The sequence below is a fragment of the Harpia harpyja genome, chromosome 7, assembly GCF_026419915.1.
Source record: "Harpia harpyja isolate bHarHar1 chromosome 7, bHarHar1 primary haplotype, whole genome shotgun sequence".
Taxonomy (NCBI): Eukaryota; Metazoa; Chordata; class Aves; order Accipitriformes; family Accipitridae; genus Harpia; species Harpia harpyja.
Window position 1 is genome coordinate 26,674,332 of NC_068946.1, and position 19,310 is coordinate 26,693,641.

Consider the following 19,310-nt stretch of genomic DNA (forward strand, 5'->3'; position numbering starts at 1 on the left):
AATGCGCCGGGCCGCCTGCTGCGGGCGGCCCCCGCCACCCCCTGCGGCTCCGCAGGGGCTGGGAGCGGAGCGGGGCGGGGTTCCGGGCTGGCGGCTCGGCTCGGCCGTCGCACCGGTCCCAGACCCTGACCTCAGGCGGCGGCGGCGGGTAGGAGCGGGCGCTGCCGCCCTGCGGGGCTTTCCGGCCGCGCCGGGGACGCCAGGGCTCCGGGCCGGCCGCGCCCTCAGCCCCGTTGCGGGGGAAGCCGAGCGGGCCGGGGAGGGGGGAGCGGCGCACGCCGAGCTCGGGAGGCGGCCGTGGGGAGCGGCACCGGGGCCGCCGCGCTGGCAGGGGCGCAGCCCTGTCCCGGCCGCCGCGGGGGGCCGGAGGGAGGCGGGGGCGCCGTTAAACCGCCGCCTGGTGCCGGAGGAGGCGGGGGCGCTGCGGGGGAGCCAAGGTACGAGTTTAACGGAGCAAGTGAGCAGCTCTCCAGGGAGAGCCTGCGGGGTGTCGTTTTCTCACGTTCCGTTACTTTTGTCACGGGCGGATCGTTTAACTGGAGACAGACGATCGAGAGCCGCCCGAGTCACTCTGGACGCTGAAGTAGGAGCGCCGGCCCCGCCTCAGCAGAACCAGAGTAACGAGCGCTCGCCGTACCTGGGCTTTGGGCTCCAGAGCCTCCGCGCTCCCCCACCTCACAGGCACGTTTTTCTGTTTTTCTTCCCTGCGTTGCTCGCTGTATCTGGAGTTTTGGCCAAACTGGGATGAATGTCTCAGTTCAGCTGTGCAATGCTGTCACTATCCACAGTACAAAACCAAGCCTGAAATACAGAAAGAAAAATGTGGAAACAGGGAAAAGGTCTATGTAGGGACATGATCCAAAACCATATTGAAAATGGAAACGATGTTAAACTACATAAGAAAAATAAAAATCTTACATTTGTAATGTTATTTGAACAAATGTAGATCATGGACGTTTCTGTTGGCTGGCTATACCCCTTTGAACAAATTCTACAATTATTTGACTTTAGTGTATCGTAGTTATTAAGACTTTATTCTTCAGCTTAGCTTTTGTGGTTTCATATTCCAAGCAACAGAATAAGTTATCTTGTATAATGGAATGAGGTATCTTCTTTCCAGGTAGGAGAAGGATGCTGTAGCCATTACAGTGCTGGCCAGTATCTTGAAGCACCTGTTTTGTTTTTTTTTTTTCCTACTCTGCCACAGAATTCCTCAGTGAAGTTGGGTAAGTCAAGCCCTGATGCTCTGAAGGTGCCCAGTACCTACTAAGTATCTCCTTTTGTCTATTTCTTTACTTCAAGCAGATTTTCAGGGTAAAAATATTAAGGATTAGGAGTGGCTTGGATATTTGGCAGTGGATGGGGTGGTGGGAGCTTGTTAGCTTTTCAAGAGAGTTGCCTTGATTAAATAGCATACATGATTTAAATGCAGGATATAATCAAGCTTAGCTCCTTGATAAACAAAATGATCAGTTTCCAACATAGTAATTCACCTTTTTAAAGTTAACTTGCAAGCAATAATTACATATTAACATAGAACTACCTCCTGTAGCTGACTTTACGTCAGCCACCAAGCAGGATTCATCATGGTTGAAGACTTGCTTGTAGCTAAAATAAATTAGCTAGTCCCACTCTACACTTCAGAAGTTTTGATATGCTTATTAGACATAGTCATCTCTGTCTCTTCACTGCCTAAGCTTTCAAAGCATCAGACATAAAGTAAGTCTGCTGGAGGAGTTTCAGAGTGGCTACTCTGATCTATGAGGGAGTTTGAATGCTAATTCTGTAGCCTAAGTAAAGTGAAAATTATCTGAGTTGGCTCCCCTCCTTTTTTTTTTTTTTTTTTTAACCCTCAAATCCCTTACAAGAGTATTTCCTCTCACTTGTGAAATGTAAAGTGCAATTGCTTCTGGCTTGCTTTTTTTGTGAGCTAGTTCAGCTGCACACAGCTGAGGTGAGATCTGACTAGCACAGCTGTGCTCCTTTAAAACAACAGACAATTCTTTTCCTACAAACTGCCAGGGATTCATGAATCTGTTCGTTTTTACTTTCTGCACTTAGGCGGTTAACTTGCAATTAAATTGTTTGTTCAGAAATGGTAATAAGATCTCTAAACCCATGAATCAAAAATTAAAACTTGAGTTGGAATGTATGTTGCATATCCTCAGTATGGAGTTTTAAATCCATATGCTGCTTAAAGGCTCAATAGAAGCAGGCTTTCCCAGAGCTGTAGTTGTGGGTTTTTGTGTGTGTGTTAACCAAGAGGAATGCCTCACAGTTGTGATTAAAGAGACTTATATTTATCACAGGTTTATGTACAATCTGACATTGCTACTTTAATTTTCTAGGATAAATGGGTGTATATGACTTTTCCCCTGATCTAAAGCAGTTCCATGTCTTGTTTGGTAAGTTTGTATTTAAAAATCTTTGGCAGTTGTACCTTGTTACCCAGTCATACCTTAATGTGAAAAAGTTCTGGTGAAATGTCTTGCTTGAGGGGATTTCCACAGTGCTGAGATGTTTAAACTTTGGTGTATCAACTATCAGTGAAGGAGACTATTGAGTATCTCTTCTCTCTAGGTCTGCCATGTATGTGCTCTATGCTGTTTCTTAACCTCTTGCTTTACTGACTTGTAGCAGAAAACTTTCTGAACCCCTGCTTACAGGGGATACTTTTGATGTTTTCCCACTGCCATGTGTAATAAATGGCAGCAACTCCACTAACATTCACTTGTTTCTGTTCTCAAGGACTGTTCCTGTATTCTGCGTACGCCAGTTGAATCAATCAGACCAGAAGAGCTATCTCAGAGCAGCGTCCATGAATGCCTGGTAAGGAGAAAATAGGAACATTAGCTGGCAATGTTAAATACGAAGCTGGTACATATTAAAAATAATCTCATTAGGGGGTACTTCTTAAAATGTTAACAGCAAAAATAACCAGAGTACTTTGGGGCTTCCACTTTGGAAGAAGACTATAGGTAACTAAGCGTTAGTCTTAATCTTGTACCAGTTTAAAAACAAAACACACACACAAAAGAACCTCAGTAGCTCATAAAACTCTCAGTGTAATGGTAAAAGCACCAGCTTGAATGTTCTGACTTGAGTACCTGATCTTAGCATTCTAATTAATGATATTTCTGTGTTAATTTTAAATAAGTAAATGTTTAAAAATTATATAGTCATTTTGAGAACTGTTCTTCCTCACTGTTAGGCTGATTCTGATCTAGCCTGGATTCCCCCATCTACAGGAAGGAATGAAATGGTATTTTGCTCTTCTAATGTCTCTCACTATGAACTCCAGCTGGAAATAGGTAACATAAGTGTACCTTAAAATATTTCTTGTTCCTGCAGATGCATGCTCTCAATAGGTTATTGCTAACTGCAGTAAATACTAAGTTTAGAAAATGTATTATCAGCTGACTACAACTATTCTTGTGTCTCCTTAGTTGAGAAAAGTGCAGAACATCGCTCATGTTTCTGTAATCACTTATTTTAAGATATAAGACAAATCAACAATTACCTGAATTTTTCTCTTGATGTTTGTGCATGTCAGTTTTCTAAATCTGTGGTATGTGGACAATAAATGCAGCATTAAGTAACATCATGTCTTGTCACTTGGCTGAGTTGATTGTTCTAAGGATGGCTGCCCTGAACCCTACTGTGCATGCATATGTTTATGTGAATATGCATGCTAAAAGTGTTGTTCATTTAGATGTGTAATTGATACTGGCAAATGTTTAAAGACTTCTAGTTGTTCTAAAAACAGCAGAGCCATGCTTTAACTAATTTCCTGGATATATTTTGCTGCAACTACTTGAGTTCTTGGCATTCTTAAAGAAAAGGTCATGCTGCTATCAATTGCAATTGTAGAACTGTAAAATTATCTCTAAATATGAAGGAAATCATGTGGTGGATTATTATATTCTCCAATGTTAAGGTAGCCACTTCTGGTTTCAGGTAGGAGGTTCAACAACTTAACTTCAGTCTACCTTGCACGGCATACGCCTACAGGCATGCAAGTTGCTGTAAGGATCACAGACCTAGAAAATTGCTCTGAAGAGCATTTGAAAGCCTTACAGGTAAAGCAACAGCATTTCTGCACAAGTCTGATGAAGATAGTGATGAATACATATGAGGTTACTAAACAGAGGTAGCCTTTGTGTTTGTACTGGGTCATTTCAGTCAAGTTTTTCCTCCAAAGGAGTAGAATATAAACACAAAGCATGTGTAAATTTGAGAGTTGCTTTCTGAAGAAAACTGTTGATGAGTGTTTTAAATACTTATGTAATTGTACAACTTTTTGTTTGAAACATGTTCTGTAGTATGTATTTAACATCAAAACTTTGGACTACGAGCAAACTAGATCTACTTCAGACAAATGCAATTATAGGCAAGTTATTTACATTTTTATTGCAGGCTATACACATTACCTGCAACTATGTATAAATGCACATAGGGAACAGTTCTTTCTACTGGTTAAATGCTCTTAGTAAGACTGTTGTCTTGTGGTTAACACATCCACTTTCATTTAATTCCATAGAATGAGGTGGTTTTATCCCACTTTTTCCAGCATCCCAACGTAATGACGCTTTGGACAGTGTTTACAGCTGGTAGTTGGCTTTGGGTTATCTCCCCATTCATGGCCTATGGTAAGAACTGTTAACTGCAATTTTGGAATAGGAAAAAGGGCTGATACAATTTGGACCACATGGTCCATGAGAGGTTTTTCTTCAAGCATCTCCTGTCTTGTAGAAAAAACAAACTTTCCCAAACCATTTGTTTAGAGAAGTCTTCTGTACATCTTCAGTGAAGACTGGTATTTGAACTGCATTAAATTGTACTTAGTCCTAACACCCACCATGTGAGAAATGATAACTGGGAGATGTATTTGACTTTATACAACTTTGAATTTTGCCAACAGAAAACTTGTCTAGATTGAATACAGGCTTTGCATAGACTTTGAGTTAACAGAAGCATGACTTGAGTGTGACCTTTGCGTGATGGATGCATCGGTTGCATCCATGTGACTGTTCTTGATGTACCATAGTCAATATAAAGATGAGAATACCATTCTTGATTAATGTATAGAATGAAGCAAGCATAGACAGGTAATTTAGCAAGATTTGTTAGGCTTAGCTAGGTTTTTTTTCACTTCCAGGTTCAGCTAGACACCTGCTGAAGACTTACTTTCCTGAAGGAATGAGTGAAGCTTTAATAGGGAACATTCTGTTTGGTGCAATCAGAGGATTAAATTACATGCACCAGAATGGCTACATTCACAGGTAGGAGAATGTCAATAGGTAAGAATCAGATTACAGCATCCAGTTTATTAAGAATTTAGTTTCACTTCAAAACTCTTTTTCAGCTTAAGTGTTGCATCCTTCCTTTTTCTACATACCTTCTTATGTCAGACAATGCAAAAGCATTTTTTCTTCAATAATACAGCAGAACCAAGTTTGTAGAAGCTTAACAAGAACAGTATTCATATATTGTTTGAAGCCAGTTGTTACAGGGATTATACATCTGTCTGTGTCTCTTTGAAGCAGGAGAGAATCAGAGTTGCAGAAAGGGCTTCCTTACTTTATACCCTTTGCAGGGAAGGAGGGCCCCTCTCCAATTTCTGGCAGTTTTTTCTTGCTGATCATCTCTCCTCTTTCTTGGGGCTGTATTAAAAAGACAACTCATACTGAGTGAAGAACTTTCATGAAAGTAATTGGCTAAATAGAACTGCACGCTAACGTCTTACTATAAGTTAATGAAATATGAAAGCTTTTCTACTCTAGTAGTGCTTAGAGTAATTCTTATAACTAAACTTTACTACTTTATGTTACAGGAATATTAAAGCTAGCCACATTCTGATTTCAGGGGATGGGCTGGTTTCTCTCTCTGGCTTGAGCAACCTCTACAGTTTAGTTAACAATGGACAAAAGTCAAAGGTGGTATATGATTTCCCCCAGTTTAGTACATCCGTGCTTCCTTGGCTGAGTCCTGAACTACTGAGACAGGTTAGTATAAATTACACTTCATTTTTCCTGTTCAAAGTTACTGGAAGTACTCAACTTCTAACTTAAGTCTGGTTGTAGAAGTGCAATGGAAGCTGTTGAACTGCAACTTTTTAAAAGACATAGATGTACTGAATTTGTAATTCTCCTAAAGAGAACTGGTTTTAAAGCTGTTGGTAAGGTGCTGCTGTATTAAGTCTCTTTACCTGACCTTCCTGGAAACTACTGCAGATCCTAAAATTTGTCTTCAGTACAGTCATCAGATTTCTGAACAAAGCCTGAGGCTTCACAATTTAATTGCCTCAATCCTGTGCAGATTACAGACATTTGTATTTTTGTTGGCACTGCTCAATGGCATCAGTGATCCAGTAGAGTTTTCTTTCTCTTACAGGATTTGTCTGGGTATAACATGAAGTCCGATATTTACAGTGTGGGAATTACAGCATGTGAATTAGCCAACGGACATGTTCCATTTCAAGATATGCCTCACACGCAGGTATGATGCTAAACTCTATTTCTACTTCAAAACACTCTCAATGTTTTTTGTTTTACTCAGAGAAACCAATGCTATTACTGCTGAAATGGGGGCTGCTTTTTGATATGCATGCTTCTCTCTAGACCAAATAATCCTTCCATTCCTGGAGTTTCACAGCTTAGCCTGGATAGGTCTGGATAGGTGTTGAACTCTTACACTGCTATTCCTTTCTATTAGATGCTGCTGCAAAAGCTGAAGGGTCCCACATACTGTCCTTGGGATATAAATACCTTTCCCCGTGGGGAATCCAGGATGAAGAATTCCCGATCAGGTGTTGATTCTGGAATTGGTGAGAGCATGACACGCACAATGACCAGTGAAAGACTACAAATTCCCTTTTCCAAAACGTTTTCACCTGCTTTCCACAACTTGGTAGAACTTTGCTTGCAACAGGACCCTGAGAAAAGGTAACCTTCTGGTGAAAACTAATTTTCTGTCACTTCAGTCTAAGGCCAAGTATAGCCCACAATTTAGGATACAGTAATTAGTTGAATACTGTTAAAGTCAGAATTTCAAACCAGAAGTACTATGCAAAACACTACATTTACCTTTGGTTTTGTAATTTAAGAATTATCTTGCCTGATAAAGGAACCATTCTTCTAAAGTTGTTTGACCCCTGAATTTCTTGTAATATGAATATACTTTGTAACAAGTAAAATTAATTTTTAAACATGCACTTTGTCCAAGAAAAAAACAGAAATCTGAAGTATATGTTTTCAGTACTATGTCTCTTCTGAATGAGGCATTAAATTCCTCGTTAAAACAGAAAAGTGAAAAAGCCTTTAAAAATAGATTTCTTCAGTAGTGCTTTCACTACAAATTGAGGCATAGACTGTAGGAATTCTGTGCTGCTTTTCTTATGCTTCATATTTGTCCTGTGGATGAAAAACCACGGAGCTTAAACTGATTTGTCAGTCTGGCCCATCTTCCAAAAGCAGTATTTTACTTTCCAAAATATAATTATACTGTTCATTTTATGATCCAGGCCATCAGCAAGCAGTTTGCTTTCGCATACGTTCTTCAAACAGGTGAGTTTACTACATTTTGTTAAGTGACACAGCTATAACCTAAATAAGCCACAAATTATTAGAGTTCGATTACAAAGTAATTAAGTTAGCTGGAGCCAAAAAACATCCTGTAACAGCATATCTGCTTCAGACATTTTTTTTTTTTTTTTTTAAACAAAATGGTATTGGTAGAGTATAGGAAGCATAAGAGTAATCCACTTCCCCTTTGATAAAGTCTGTTTAACTGAAGTCAGCCTAACTAATAAGAATAATGGTTAATATTCTAATTTAAAGCAGAAAAACTGCATAGCTAATGTAATTGATCTTGAAAGACTAATCCAACTTTAGAGTGAGGAAAGCCAAACCCCTCATCCTGTTATTTTCAATATTGTCACATGCAAGAACGTGGCTCTGATTTCACATGCTTTTAATTAAGTCAGATGCAAGGTTATGTAGACTTTTATGTGCAGCCCTGTTTTAACTTTTCTTCTTTCTAGATAAAAGAACAAACACAGAATTCACTACTGTCTCTATTACCACCTCCTAATCAAAATAACAGATCAGAGTTCTTGGCACTGCCCTCAACAGCAGTCGGGACTGAACTTGGATGTATTACTGCAAATCAAGATGATACAGACTGGGAATTCTAAATAAATAGCAAACAATCATACCTCTCCTGTGCTTCAAAGAAGGAAAATGTGATTTGTATTTGCTGCTTTAGTTTGTATGGTTAAAATACAATTAGACAAGGTATACTTGAAAATGCCATTGAAGTGGCCATATTTTCATTAACTACTTCCTCTGTCGGCATCATGAAGTGCAGCGTGCCTCACTTTCTGACAATAAGGAAGACTGTATATAGAGAATGGCTGAATGCTTATCTCCCTCTTTCAAAATATTTCTTAAGAAGAGAGTTCCTGCTGTAATCTTACTCTGTACTGTATTTTCAGCTCATTGCTGCAGTCCATGTGCCTTTCTGAATTCAGGCTTGGGTTTTGTCTGTGATCTTACATAATCAATCTATTTGTCTTTTCATTATCACCCAAATTATTTTAGTAAGGAGAAATCCTCCACTTCCAAGTCTAAATTTGAAACTGCACAAATTAGTTCCTTATGCAAATAAATGTTTCTCTTTTCACATGTCCCAAAAGGTATTTTTCTCACTTGATGTGCTGTCATACTTGCCAAAAGTTAGCTATACATCATTTTTCATGCAGTTTTAATACTGCATGTTTCCCAAAGAAGTTAAGCTACTTGAAAATGTGACTTATACTCTTCCATTTGTGTATATTCTTAGTACAGATTTGTACTTTTGCATCTCCATTTATTGTTGTTGTCATTTTAGCAATTAATCTGAGGACCCCTTACTATGCAAAGTAAGTCTCAAGTTATAGCAGGAACAGGTTAATTTTGAAGAATCATATTAAATAATCTAAAGTTACTGTACATATTTTTATTTATACTCTATTCTTGTTCACCACCAGAGCTTACCAGAATCTAACACTGTTCTCTTAGAAGAACAGGCAACATGCATTAAGCTTCACTGGCACTGCTGCTGGCAAACAAGCCTCTTCTGCAAGGCACAGTTACGTTGCCATGGATAGATTCAGCCATAACAAGAACCTAATAACACCCCCAGGATCCTAGTGAATTTATCTGTTTTAAGTGAGATGAAAAACTGCCTTTCTTCTCCCTACAATTCAGTAAGTTCTCAACTCTTATACTGTACTAGGCAACTCAAGCTGAACAAAAGCAGCTTCTTTTAAAAAAAGCATATTCGCACTGTGTTTTAGTAAAAGTGTCCCAAAGCCACTAGTACTTTACTGTTTTAAGTTCTGACTGTAGTAAAAATGTATGGATATTGAATGGATATATTTTAAATTTTCAACATAAAATACGTTCCACGTTAAGTCTTCAAGTCTTCCATAGCTGAGCTGGCCTGCAGCAAACCTTGAGAATACTGCTGTTTTGCCAGCAGCTTCACTGCAAAGCCTTGAAGACCAAATGACCAAAATGCAAGCCTGAGACAGACATAAAATTCTAAACCACCACATTAAAGTATTAACAAAAAAGTTGATTCTACTCATTATGCTGTGAAGAGAGCTCTATATTTCAAAACCTAATACGTGAAACTTAAGATTAAAAGCCTTTCAATAAACTTACCCTATCTGTCTCCATTTATTTCTGTAATTCTTGTACTTCTGTTTTCATCATAGTCCAGTCATACTAACAGCTTCTTGTTACTGCAGGAAAGAGTTTCGTAGTTATGTCAGTCATTAGGTAAGAAAATAGTTGTCTAAACTAGAAAACTACTGTGATCATAAAAATACTAATAACAATTATATACTCTTAGAGAAAATATTTTCATGTGAACCCCATGTTCTTAATTGTTAACCACTAAAAATTTTGACTTTTCAAATCAAATATACTATATAGCACCTACAAGTAACTTTTGACTAACAGTACATGTAAAAACCAAGCCAAGTAAGTGAGAACACATGTGAAGTTGTACATATTTTAATTACAGATCTCTGAATAAACATTAATACTCTTTTTGGAAAAAAAAAAAAACCCAAACTGCAGAAAATTTCAGGTAGCTTAACTGCTAGTATTTGCAAGTTTCTCTTGAAACAACAGTGCCCTGTGCTCTGTATAAAAATGAACTTGGATACTAATAGCAAAGTCAGTATAAATTGATTTAAACAACCGTGCGTTCCAGTTGAGTTACTTTGCTGCTGTCTCTTCCTGTGGAAAAAATTAAAATTACTTATTTCCATATACCGGTCCAGCTTCTGTACTGACATAACTTTTAAAAAGAAAATGAAATACAGTTTCTTAAGTTAAAAAGCTCACAAGTCTTCACTGTTAGAACTATTGCTTTTCAACAACTACACTATTTTCAAACAAAAGTAATTAAGAGGCACTGTGACTTCTAGTAATTCTTAAAATAACCAGAGATAGTTAAAACTAGTTCCTGGATTATGTTTGCTGAAAGGTTTTCTGCAGTTTTCTCATTAACCGTGAGACTTTCTATTAAGGAATAATGCAAAATAAGAAATACCAGTTAACGTAAAAGAAATATATAATCATCATATTGTTAAGGAGGTTTCAACTACCTGTCACAGAAAAGAACTTCTTGGAAACATCTGTGTTCTACTGAAAATCTGAAGGTTTTGCATACAGTTAGTGTTTTCAAAATCTGAGATTCATGATCTGCATTGTTAAGATTCAAGTTGCAGAGACTTTCTATTGCAGGCTGACATAGTTCTAAGCACAGTATTTTTCTTTCTTTTTTAGAGCACTTATCTACTCATACCAGTGGTGAGTGTTACCAGCATATGAACTAGAACAACTTGGACTTGAAATTTTCAAGTATCTTAGATTTAGGCTCAATGTGAAGTATTTTCAAAGGGGCTTATAAAGCTTTTACACATTTGCAAAATCTTATGGTCACTGAAACAGAAATTTATAGTTTGGTCACTTTTGCAATACTTGTGAAAAGAAAAGGGTTTTTTGCTGCCACCTTTCTTTGTGCTAGCATTTAAGACTACATAAAATAATGAAATACCTGTAACAACAGAAAACTTACATTAATTAACATTATCCTTGAATATATGCTTAATGCTGTTGAGTTTCTTATTGTCTTGGTCTGATACCTCAGCAGTGAATGACTGAATGGATGAACACAGGAAAAAGTGTGATTTACTCAGAATCAACTTGATCTGCTAGATGAACTACTCACTTCAGAGTCTCAATGCAGTAAATATCCATTGAAGAGGTAACAGTTTCTTCCACTTGATGCTATTACGGAACAAAGGTAAATATTAAAAAAAAATTGTCAAATTACCAAGTTTTACCTTACCTCTCTCTTTTCCCCACCCCTTCCTTCTCCTCAAGTACCGTGAAACCAGTTTTTAGCCTAGAAGATGGGTAAAATAATGGGAAAGCATTTGAAAACCATTGTTCTGAATGTCTCTGACACAAGGCACATACCTAAGTAGGCGACTTACGTACCCTGCCTTTAATGCTAGTAAGTAGCTTTGCTGAAGTATGTTAGGTTGTCTAAGAAACCTCTAGAACTACTGAGCTAGCTGTAATGACCTGTCCTGATGATGGTCATCCCTATCCTGTATGAATGAGGAAAAACTACTAAAATTTGGAGATATTATATAACACTTCCAGTAAGACAGACCACAAAAGACTATGAGTAAGAACCATAATATGAAATAAAGCTATTTGATGTAACAGACCAGTAAAGACTTAAGGATTTAAAAAAGAAAGCACTGAAAAATTGAGATGGTCTACTAATAAGCCAGCTAGCAGAGTAACTTTTGGTATTTAACATAATGAAACCTATCCAGAAACTTGAGATAGGATGAAGGAAAGATTAGGTTTAAACAGGTTCCTATGCAAAACTCCCTCATTCCTAAATGAAAACAACAGATTCTACTCCATAAATTAGTTACATAAATGTGTGTTACTTATCCAAAAGTCCCATGAAGTTCCTGAAAAATGCCAAAAACCCCCATATGAAATTAGCTGCAATTGAGTGGTGGTTTTATTTTTTAGGTATGATTACAGAATACACCATTACTACTGGATTTACCCACAAGTCCAGATTCATGGAATCTATATTTGTCCTATCCTGAAAGCTACCTGCAATAGAGGAGACCACTAATACAGGCTGAAATCTTGCCTAACAGTCTTAACAGGGCTTTCAACGTTTGGGTCATGGCAAAACAAATTGACACACTAATAATAAAGTACTAAGTAAAGGAATATTAACATCAAAAATTCCTAGGAAGGAACTTGGTGAACCTTCAGAGTGGCTGCTTTCGCTCACTGTAGCTATAATACTGTAGTTAATGTTGATTAACCACATTAGAAAAAAACCACTTGAAAATATTTCCTTTCCCATACTTTCACATTTCTGAAATGCAAGAGATTCTTGCTAGCAGAAACGCATTTTCCATCCAGGTCATTTTTTCTTGCAATGGTCTGGTCTCTCTGCCTAACCTGCTAGCCTATCACATCAATTAGTTACAATTCTGATTAAGATTTCACAGTGTGCAACACCTTATTTTGTAAATGCCCCAAACCAGAAAAGCTATATAACACCTGTTACAAATCCAAAGATCCCCTGAAATGTGAAAACACATTTAATGTTGGTTAATACATTAAAGTGAAAAAAAAATGCAGTAAAGATATTGCAAGAACATTATTATTATTACTAATACATTATGGGTTTTTTTGATCACAACCTGGGAACATTATCTTTCCAAGAGAGATTCCAAGTAAGATTTTCCTTGCCCTCTCACTTTTCTTTGGAAGGGCATTCTGGTTTCACATGTCATTTTGGGGTGTCACAATTTCCAGTAATAATTCTTTGGAGTATTTCACATAATTCACCCTTTTCTTAGGATTAATTTCCATTTGGTGTGCTTGAATGGTTTGATTCTCAAACTTCAAGCTCTTAGCATTTCCTGTAATAGAGGAATCCAGTGATGCAATCTAAGAATTTACAGACTGTACTCTGGAGGTCTCTCTAGCTGACCTACAAATACGGGGAACCAGTATAGGGTCTTGCAGAATACGGTGGCTGACTCACGTTCTCCTAGAGCTTCTCCTAAATCACGTATTTTTTTCTTTATTTTATCAGTAAAAAAGACTATTCAGACTTCACATTCAGTGACAATGTATGTATGCCCAAACATATTGGCTCTAAAACACTTTATCTAGAACCTACTGCCTTCTATCTGTCCCCTTCTTGATATATCTCATAACTAACTTACTAATTAGGTTTATTCTATTAGTAGCAATAACATGTAATGTACTAAAACACAATAAGGAAACATATTATTAACAGATTTTACAGGATTCCCGTGAATCCCTTAGAATATTTATAACGGCTAGCCACTCATGAGAAGAGGAATAAGTTGGCACAATTTATTCAAGGACCTTAGTCACCACTGCCCATGATTTTAGCAACTCTTTTATCCACAACTTAATTCAACCTACCTCTGGCATGTAAAGGGAAGACGAGCAATTCTAACATGATAGTTTAGAGCAGAAACCAAACAGTGTCATATGGGATGAAAATCATAGGGAAAATCTACAGGAGCATCCACTAAACAACTTGTCCCGAACAAGACTGATATCTCATCCCTTCAAAAGTGTAATCTATGATGTTTACAATGAGGAGGGGGAAAAAAGGCTCATTGCACCAGCCATGTGGAAGCAATATTTGAATCCAGAAAAAATTGCAAGTTATGGTTAGCAGCAGCACCTAAGCAGAATAACAGTTGATGAAACAAAAAAATGAAAGCAGCACTCAAAATTCAAGTGACGTAGTGTAGTCCAAAAACCTTAGGCATGTTTTCAGACAAGTTCGTCTTTACTAGTGGAATTTCCTGATACATATAATAAGAATACTGTAAGGAGAAAGCAAGGAGCAGAGGGATTGCTGGCAGGATGCATAAGTTTTCCTCTGTTTCATCAAAATTTACTCTAAATGATGTACGGGTTGAGAGTATCAATGCTGAGTTTATCTACTAGTTTATTAAAAAAGTTTTTTTAGTTTACATTCTGGTATCAGTTATCTTTCTAGTTCTCGTATGTTTGATGTGGCCAATTAAAAGAAAAATGTTCTTACAGGCAGATTTCCTTTTGCCCATGTGAAATCTGGAAAGCCACTTGTAGATGAGTTTTCTTTAAATGCTTTCATGGTTTGAGGTAGGTGTTCTGCGTAGCTGATGGAGCCATCAGAGACTTGTTGAATGATTTATTTGGCTGGCTGTCATACTCTTTTTCCTGCTTCACTTTCTGCTTCAAATTTTCCTTATGAGAGAACACAGATGATTTTGAATCCTTGGACCCCACAGCATGTGATGTTGAAAGAGCTGGTTCAGCACACTCTCCATGTTTTTTCTTTACAACATCACCAGATTTCCTCAAACTAGTTTGTTTTTCCTTCTTAAACTGTGTACTTGTTAATATTTGACCCAGATGTTGATGGCATGGCTTGGCATGGCACGGCATGTTTCTTAGGAGCCTTTCTACATTGCTTGTCTTTTGACTTCCAGTCAGGATTTGTTGACAACTTTTCTTTTTCCTCATGCTCAGCTTGTAGAAAGACACATTTGGGACAATTTGCTGGAAAGGATAGCCATGGCCTACAAGGGTATTCTGCTTGAGTAATAGCATCACAAGCATTTAAAATGGAAGAAGAATGTACTGGTTCAGATATTTCTTCTTGCTCGTTTATCATGAGACTTTTAACAGTTTCAAAATCTTTTCTTGACTGTGCTATTTCTTTTTTTGCCCTCTCTTTTTTCAAAAGTGGTTGTTGGTTGTTTTGAGGGTTTTTGTGGGTGGTTTTGTTTGTTTGTTTGTTGGGGTGGGGTTTTTTTGTTTGTTTGTTTGCATTCCCCCCCCCCCCCCAAGTATGTTAAACCATTTTTTTTTTCACTGTGTCAGTTAACTACTACATCTATCAGTGGGTGTGGATATTTATCCACAAGATCATCTTGGGGTTTTTTTCTTGTCTCTGTATCATTATCTGTCTGAGGCCTGCCTGTATCAATCTGAAAAGCCATGCTCCTCCATTTTCTTGAATATAGTACAGGCAATCAGTACAGGAAACTGCCTTAGCTACAGAGGACTCTCAAATTTTTTACATTTGAAGAAAAGATTACATAAATTTAAAATAAAGAATTAAAGCAAATAGGTTTGTTCCTGTGTAGGAACATATGGGAATTTTTCTTTTTGCAAGACAAGGTTTCCTGTTTTGATTGCAGCTACTGGATAGGCACGCATTGCCTACCGCTACCAAATAAAAGGGGGGTGGAAGAGGCAGAGGAAGCCAGCTCTGTTCCCATTAAGAAAGACGTCTTTTCATCCCCAGATGAGGCAGGGTTGGAATCTAGTCTATTAAGTTGGCAGGCTTCCCTCCTTACTTCCCTTTCACAGGCACACCGGCCTGCAATGACATCTAGTTAAGAGGAGAGAGAGACCGTGCCCAAGCACCGCAGCAATACAGTATAGAGCAGCTCACTTCCCCCATCCCGTTGCGGCCGTGCAGCCCGCCCATCGGCCGGCTCTTCCTCTCCCGCGGCAGCGCCCGCACCTCGAAGGCCAGCATGCCGCCTTCTCCTCGGCCCCCACCTGCTCGAGGTCGAGGGACTGCGGCGACGGAGGGAAAAGGCGGCGAGCCGCGGGGGTATGCGGGCGCGGGCGGCCGCACTGCCTCCCACCGACCGACTCTGACATGGCGGCCCCGCCACCGCCCCCCCAACGGCCGTTACGCGCTCCGCGCGCGAGGCGCCACCTGTCGCCGCGGCGCGAGGGGGCGGCAGGCAACGGCTCCGGGCTGAGGTACGAAATAGTCAGGCTTGATCGGTAAATAAACGGGCCGGGAAGGGGACGACGACACACGCTTGTTCCCGACAGGGCGAATCCGGGAAAAGACATCCCCAAAAGCACCTGACCGAGAAACAGCAGCCGGCGGGTTTTAGGCGGCAGGGCAACGGGCCTTGCCCAGCTTGGGAGCTCTCCCTGCCCTCTGTGAAGAGAGCGAGCACTGGGGGACACGGAACATCAGTAACACCCAGGAAAAAGAGACTTTCTCTAAGTGTCTGTGGACTTACAGACTAATTCAAGCACAGCTGCACTGAGGAATACAACAGCACCTTCCACACCACAATGAGGGAAAAGGAAGAGAAAGGTAAGGCTTAGCAATGAATATGTACCTGATGATTTACTCTATTCTCCCAAAGCCTTCAGTCATTTAAATTAATTCTGCTGCAAATAAGCAAGCAAATAATTCTGACCTAACCATAACCCTCCTGAAGTTTACCTCAGCAATACCAAAAAAAACTTTTTAAAAGACACTTTTCAAATTAATGCCACCTGGCTTCACATTGAGAAAGTTGAGTTGAGAGAGTAACATTTAAAAGAAAAAGCAACTGGAATTTAACCAAATTTTAAATTATTGCCTTTTAAGAAGCAAAATAAGAACAACTTAGCTTAGAAGGGACTCTAGAGGCCCGCTAGGTCCAACCCCTGCTCAGGCTGCACAGGGCTCTGTCCACCACGTCCAGAGCAGCTCCAGGGATGGAGCTCCCACAGACAGCCCCTATGGGCCCCCACCCCAGCTTGTCCCAAATCCTCAGTCAAAACTCCTGTGGCAGCTAATGGTAATTTTCCTGATGCTGCCTGTGACCATTTCCACTCATCTTTCACTGTGCAGCTTGAGAACAGTCTGAGTCTTGTCTTCTTTGTAATCACCCGTTAGGTGGTTAAAGACAGCAGTCAGATTCCTCTCTTCATATGCTTCTTTTTAGGCTAAACAAACCCCATTAACTGATGTAATACACTTTACTTGCTAGTTGTCAGGAGTTCACAGTAGCGTTTCTGATTGTACAAAAGGCCAGTACAGCACCAGGAATCTGACGGAAAGAAAGTAAAGCCATTATTTACAACACTGCCACAAATAAAAAAAATGTTTTCCCATAATCACCTCTTTGGAGCTTGTATAATATACATAATATTAGCACTGGGGAAAAGAATTAGACTAATTTAATTTAAGCAGACTAGTCATTTGGGAACAGGACAAAGTAGTACAATCATTTCTAACTAGTTTAGAGCACTTGTTTAATTGTTTCATATATGTAAAAACAAGAAATTGGCACTAATGTCTTTGTAATTTTTTCATTAACACAAAAATACTGCATTAAAAACAATGGTATGGAAACACACAAAGGCATTTCAAGTTAAGGCTTCTACAGATATTGCATGTTCTGTAGTTAAACATCTATTTTGTAAACTTGTTCTAAAACTTTCCAAGTAACTAAACAAAAAAGCTCAGTTAAACTCATATTCCATTATGAGGCTTAGTGGAATGAAAAGTACTTTGTAAAATAATTAGCCATCAAACTGTTTGTTAAGTGTGATTTTAAATGGCAACCTCAAACGTCATTAATTTAAATATGCATATACTCAGACCCTCCCAAAAAGATACACTGGAAAGGCAAGGCTGGTTTGAAATACTGATCCCATTAAGTTCATTAACTTAATCCCTGCTCAACCATCTAAACAAACTACTGTATTTCACCTTGAGAATGAATCTGGCTCTTGGCTAGCATTGCTTTGTCCAAAGGATACTTGGAAGGCCAATTCCTAGTAATAATGTCAGAAATCAAGCAATGATGTTATTCAAGTTTTTCCTGTACTGATGTGATGCCTTAGCACAGTTTTGCCTGAGGTCCATGCTTTATGGGCAAAATTATACTTCTTACCATGCCAAGTTGACAGAAATGTCAAGCAGCAAAGAGAAGCCATTATTAATCTCATCTTCAGGAGCTCAACAATTCTGTAAATCAAACACAGCACGTCTGGAGAAAGTGTGGTGACAACTTACATAGGAACACTAAGTAGTGCCTCATCCCCCATCTCTTACAGCCGAATCATGACAAGAACCTCCAGTGCAACACTGAAGGGGAGCAGCACCCTGAATCTCTCCATTTTAATGTACAATGCAGTGCCAGCCATAATTTAGCTCTACAGTTTTGCAAAACTACATACACAGGAGCCATAACAACTTACAAAAAAGGTTAACAGCTCCTTCCCACAACAATCTGAACACCCCAGAATGCAGCCAACAGCTGTGGAACATCTTTTAATTCTGATAGAACTTCCCCCCCCCCCCCCCCCCCAAGATTACCATAGGATTTAAAAAATGTCACAAACACTGAATTTTTGAATTACTTAAATTTGCTGGATGGGCATAACAGAACTCAAGTCCTCAACAGGGCAGCAGCTGCCCTAGTTATTCATGTTCCCATCCTTGCTTTAAAGCAACTCAGGTTAACAGCATAGAAAGTTACTGGCTCTTTAACATCCCCTTCAAGTCTTCTGGCTACTCTTAACTGCACTACTAGAAAGTACAGAAAGTCTCCAGGGAACTTGGACAACTGCACACCCTTTACAACCACACTTAGACACATTAAATAAAACATGGCAAAATCAAAACATATTAAATAACATGTACAAATAGGTTTGGGGCTTTAGGTGATACTTTCTTGAGAAATTGATTTCGAACGAGCTCTTGTCTATGTCTACTGAGGAGATTGTTTCATCCTGCAATACATCTGTATTTATTCACATGTGCAATGCTTTCATTTTGCCAATTTAATATAAAAGAAAAAGAATGTTGGCTATCATCATCAAAACCCACCAACTACCACATCACTACACAAAAGGTGGGTTGCTGCAGAGTTTTTGTTTTGCTTTAGTAAGCATTTTCTTGTAATTTTAAGAAGTTTCCCATTCCATCTGTGTTCAGCTCTGGGGCCCCCAGCGTAGGAAGGACATGGACCTGCTCGAGTGGGTCCAGAGGTGGGCCACAAAGCTGATCAGGGGGCTGGAGCATCTCCCCTATGAGGACAGGCTGAGAAACCTGAGCTTGTTCAGCCTGGAGAAGAGAAGGCTCCAGTGAGACCTTATAGCGGCCTTCTAGTACTTAAAGGGGGCCTACAGAAAAGATGGGGAGGGACTCTATCAGGGAGTGTAGTGATAGGATGAGGGGTAATGGCTTTAAACTGAAAGAGGGTAGATTTGAATTACTTACTAGGAAGAAATTCTTCACTGTGAGGGTGGTGAGACACTGGAACAGGTTGCCCAGAGAGGTTGTGGATGCCCCCTCCCTGAAAGTGTTCAAGGCCAGGTTGAATGGGGCTTTGAGCAACCTGGTCTAGTGGAAGGTGTCCC

At 39.3% G+C, this 19,310-nt stretch overlaps 1 protein-coding gene across 5 annotated transcripts; it reads left to right on the forward strand.

Moving 5' to 3' along the window:
* The first annotated feature begins 28 nt into the window (after positions 1–28).
* Positions 29–9,706, forward strand: STRADB (STE20 related adaptor beta). 5 transcript variants are annotated; one of them, XM_052791072.1, is made up of 14 exons: positions 76–148; positions 547–685; positions 1,125–1,226; positions 2,349–2,405; positions 2,749–2,829; positions 3,212–3,311; positions 3,958–4,079; positions 4,541–4,649; positions 5,159–5,282; positions 5,834–6,005; positions 6,394–6,498; positions 6,715–6,944; positions 7,523–7,565; positions 8,042–9,706. In XM_052791072.1, exons 4-14 carry the CDS (start codon positions 2,394–2,396, stop codon positions 8,192–8,194), a joined length of 1,251 nt encoding a protein of 416 aa, XP_052647032.1. In that variant the 5' UTR covers positions 76–148; positions 547–685; positions 1,125–1,226; positions 2,349–2,393; the 3' UTR covers positions 8,195–9,706. The 5 variants fall into 5 exon arrangements, with proteins under 5 accessions (XP_052647030.1, XP_052647032.1, XP_052647033.1 ...); XM_052791070.1 differs by lacking the exon at positions 547–685 and having other exon boundaries at positions 29–148; positions 1,121–1,226; XM_052791073.1 differs by lacking the exon at positions 76–148 and having other exon boundaries at positions 441–685; positions 4,571–4,649.
* Positions 9,707–19,310: the final 9,604 nt, after the last annotated feature.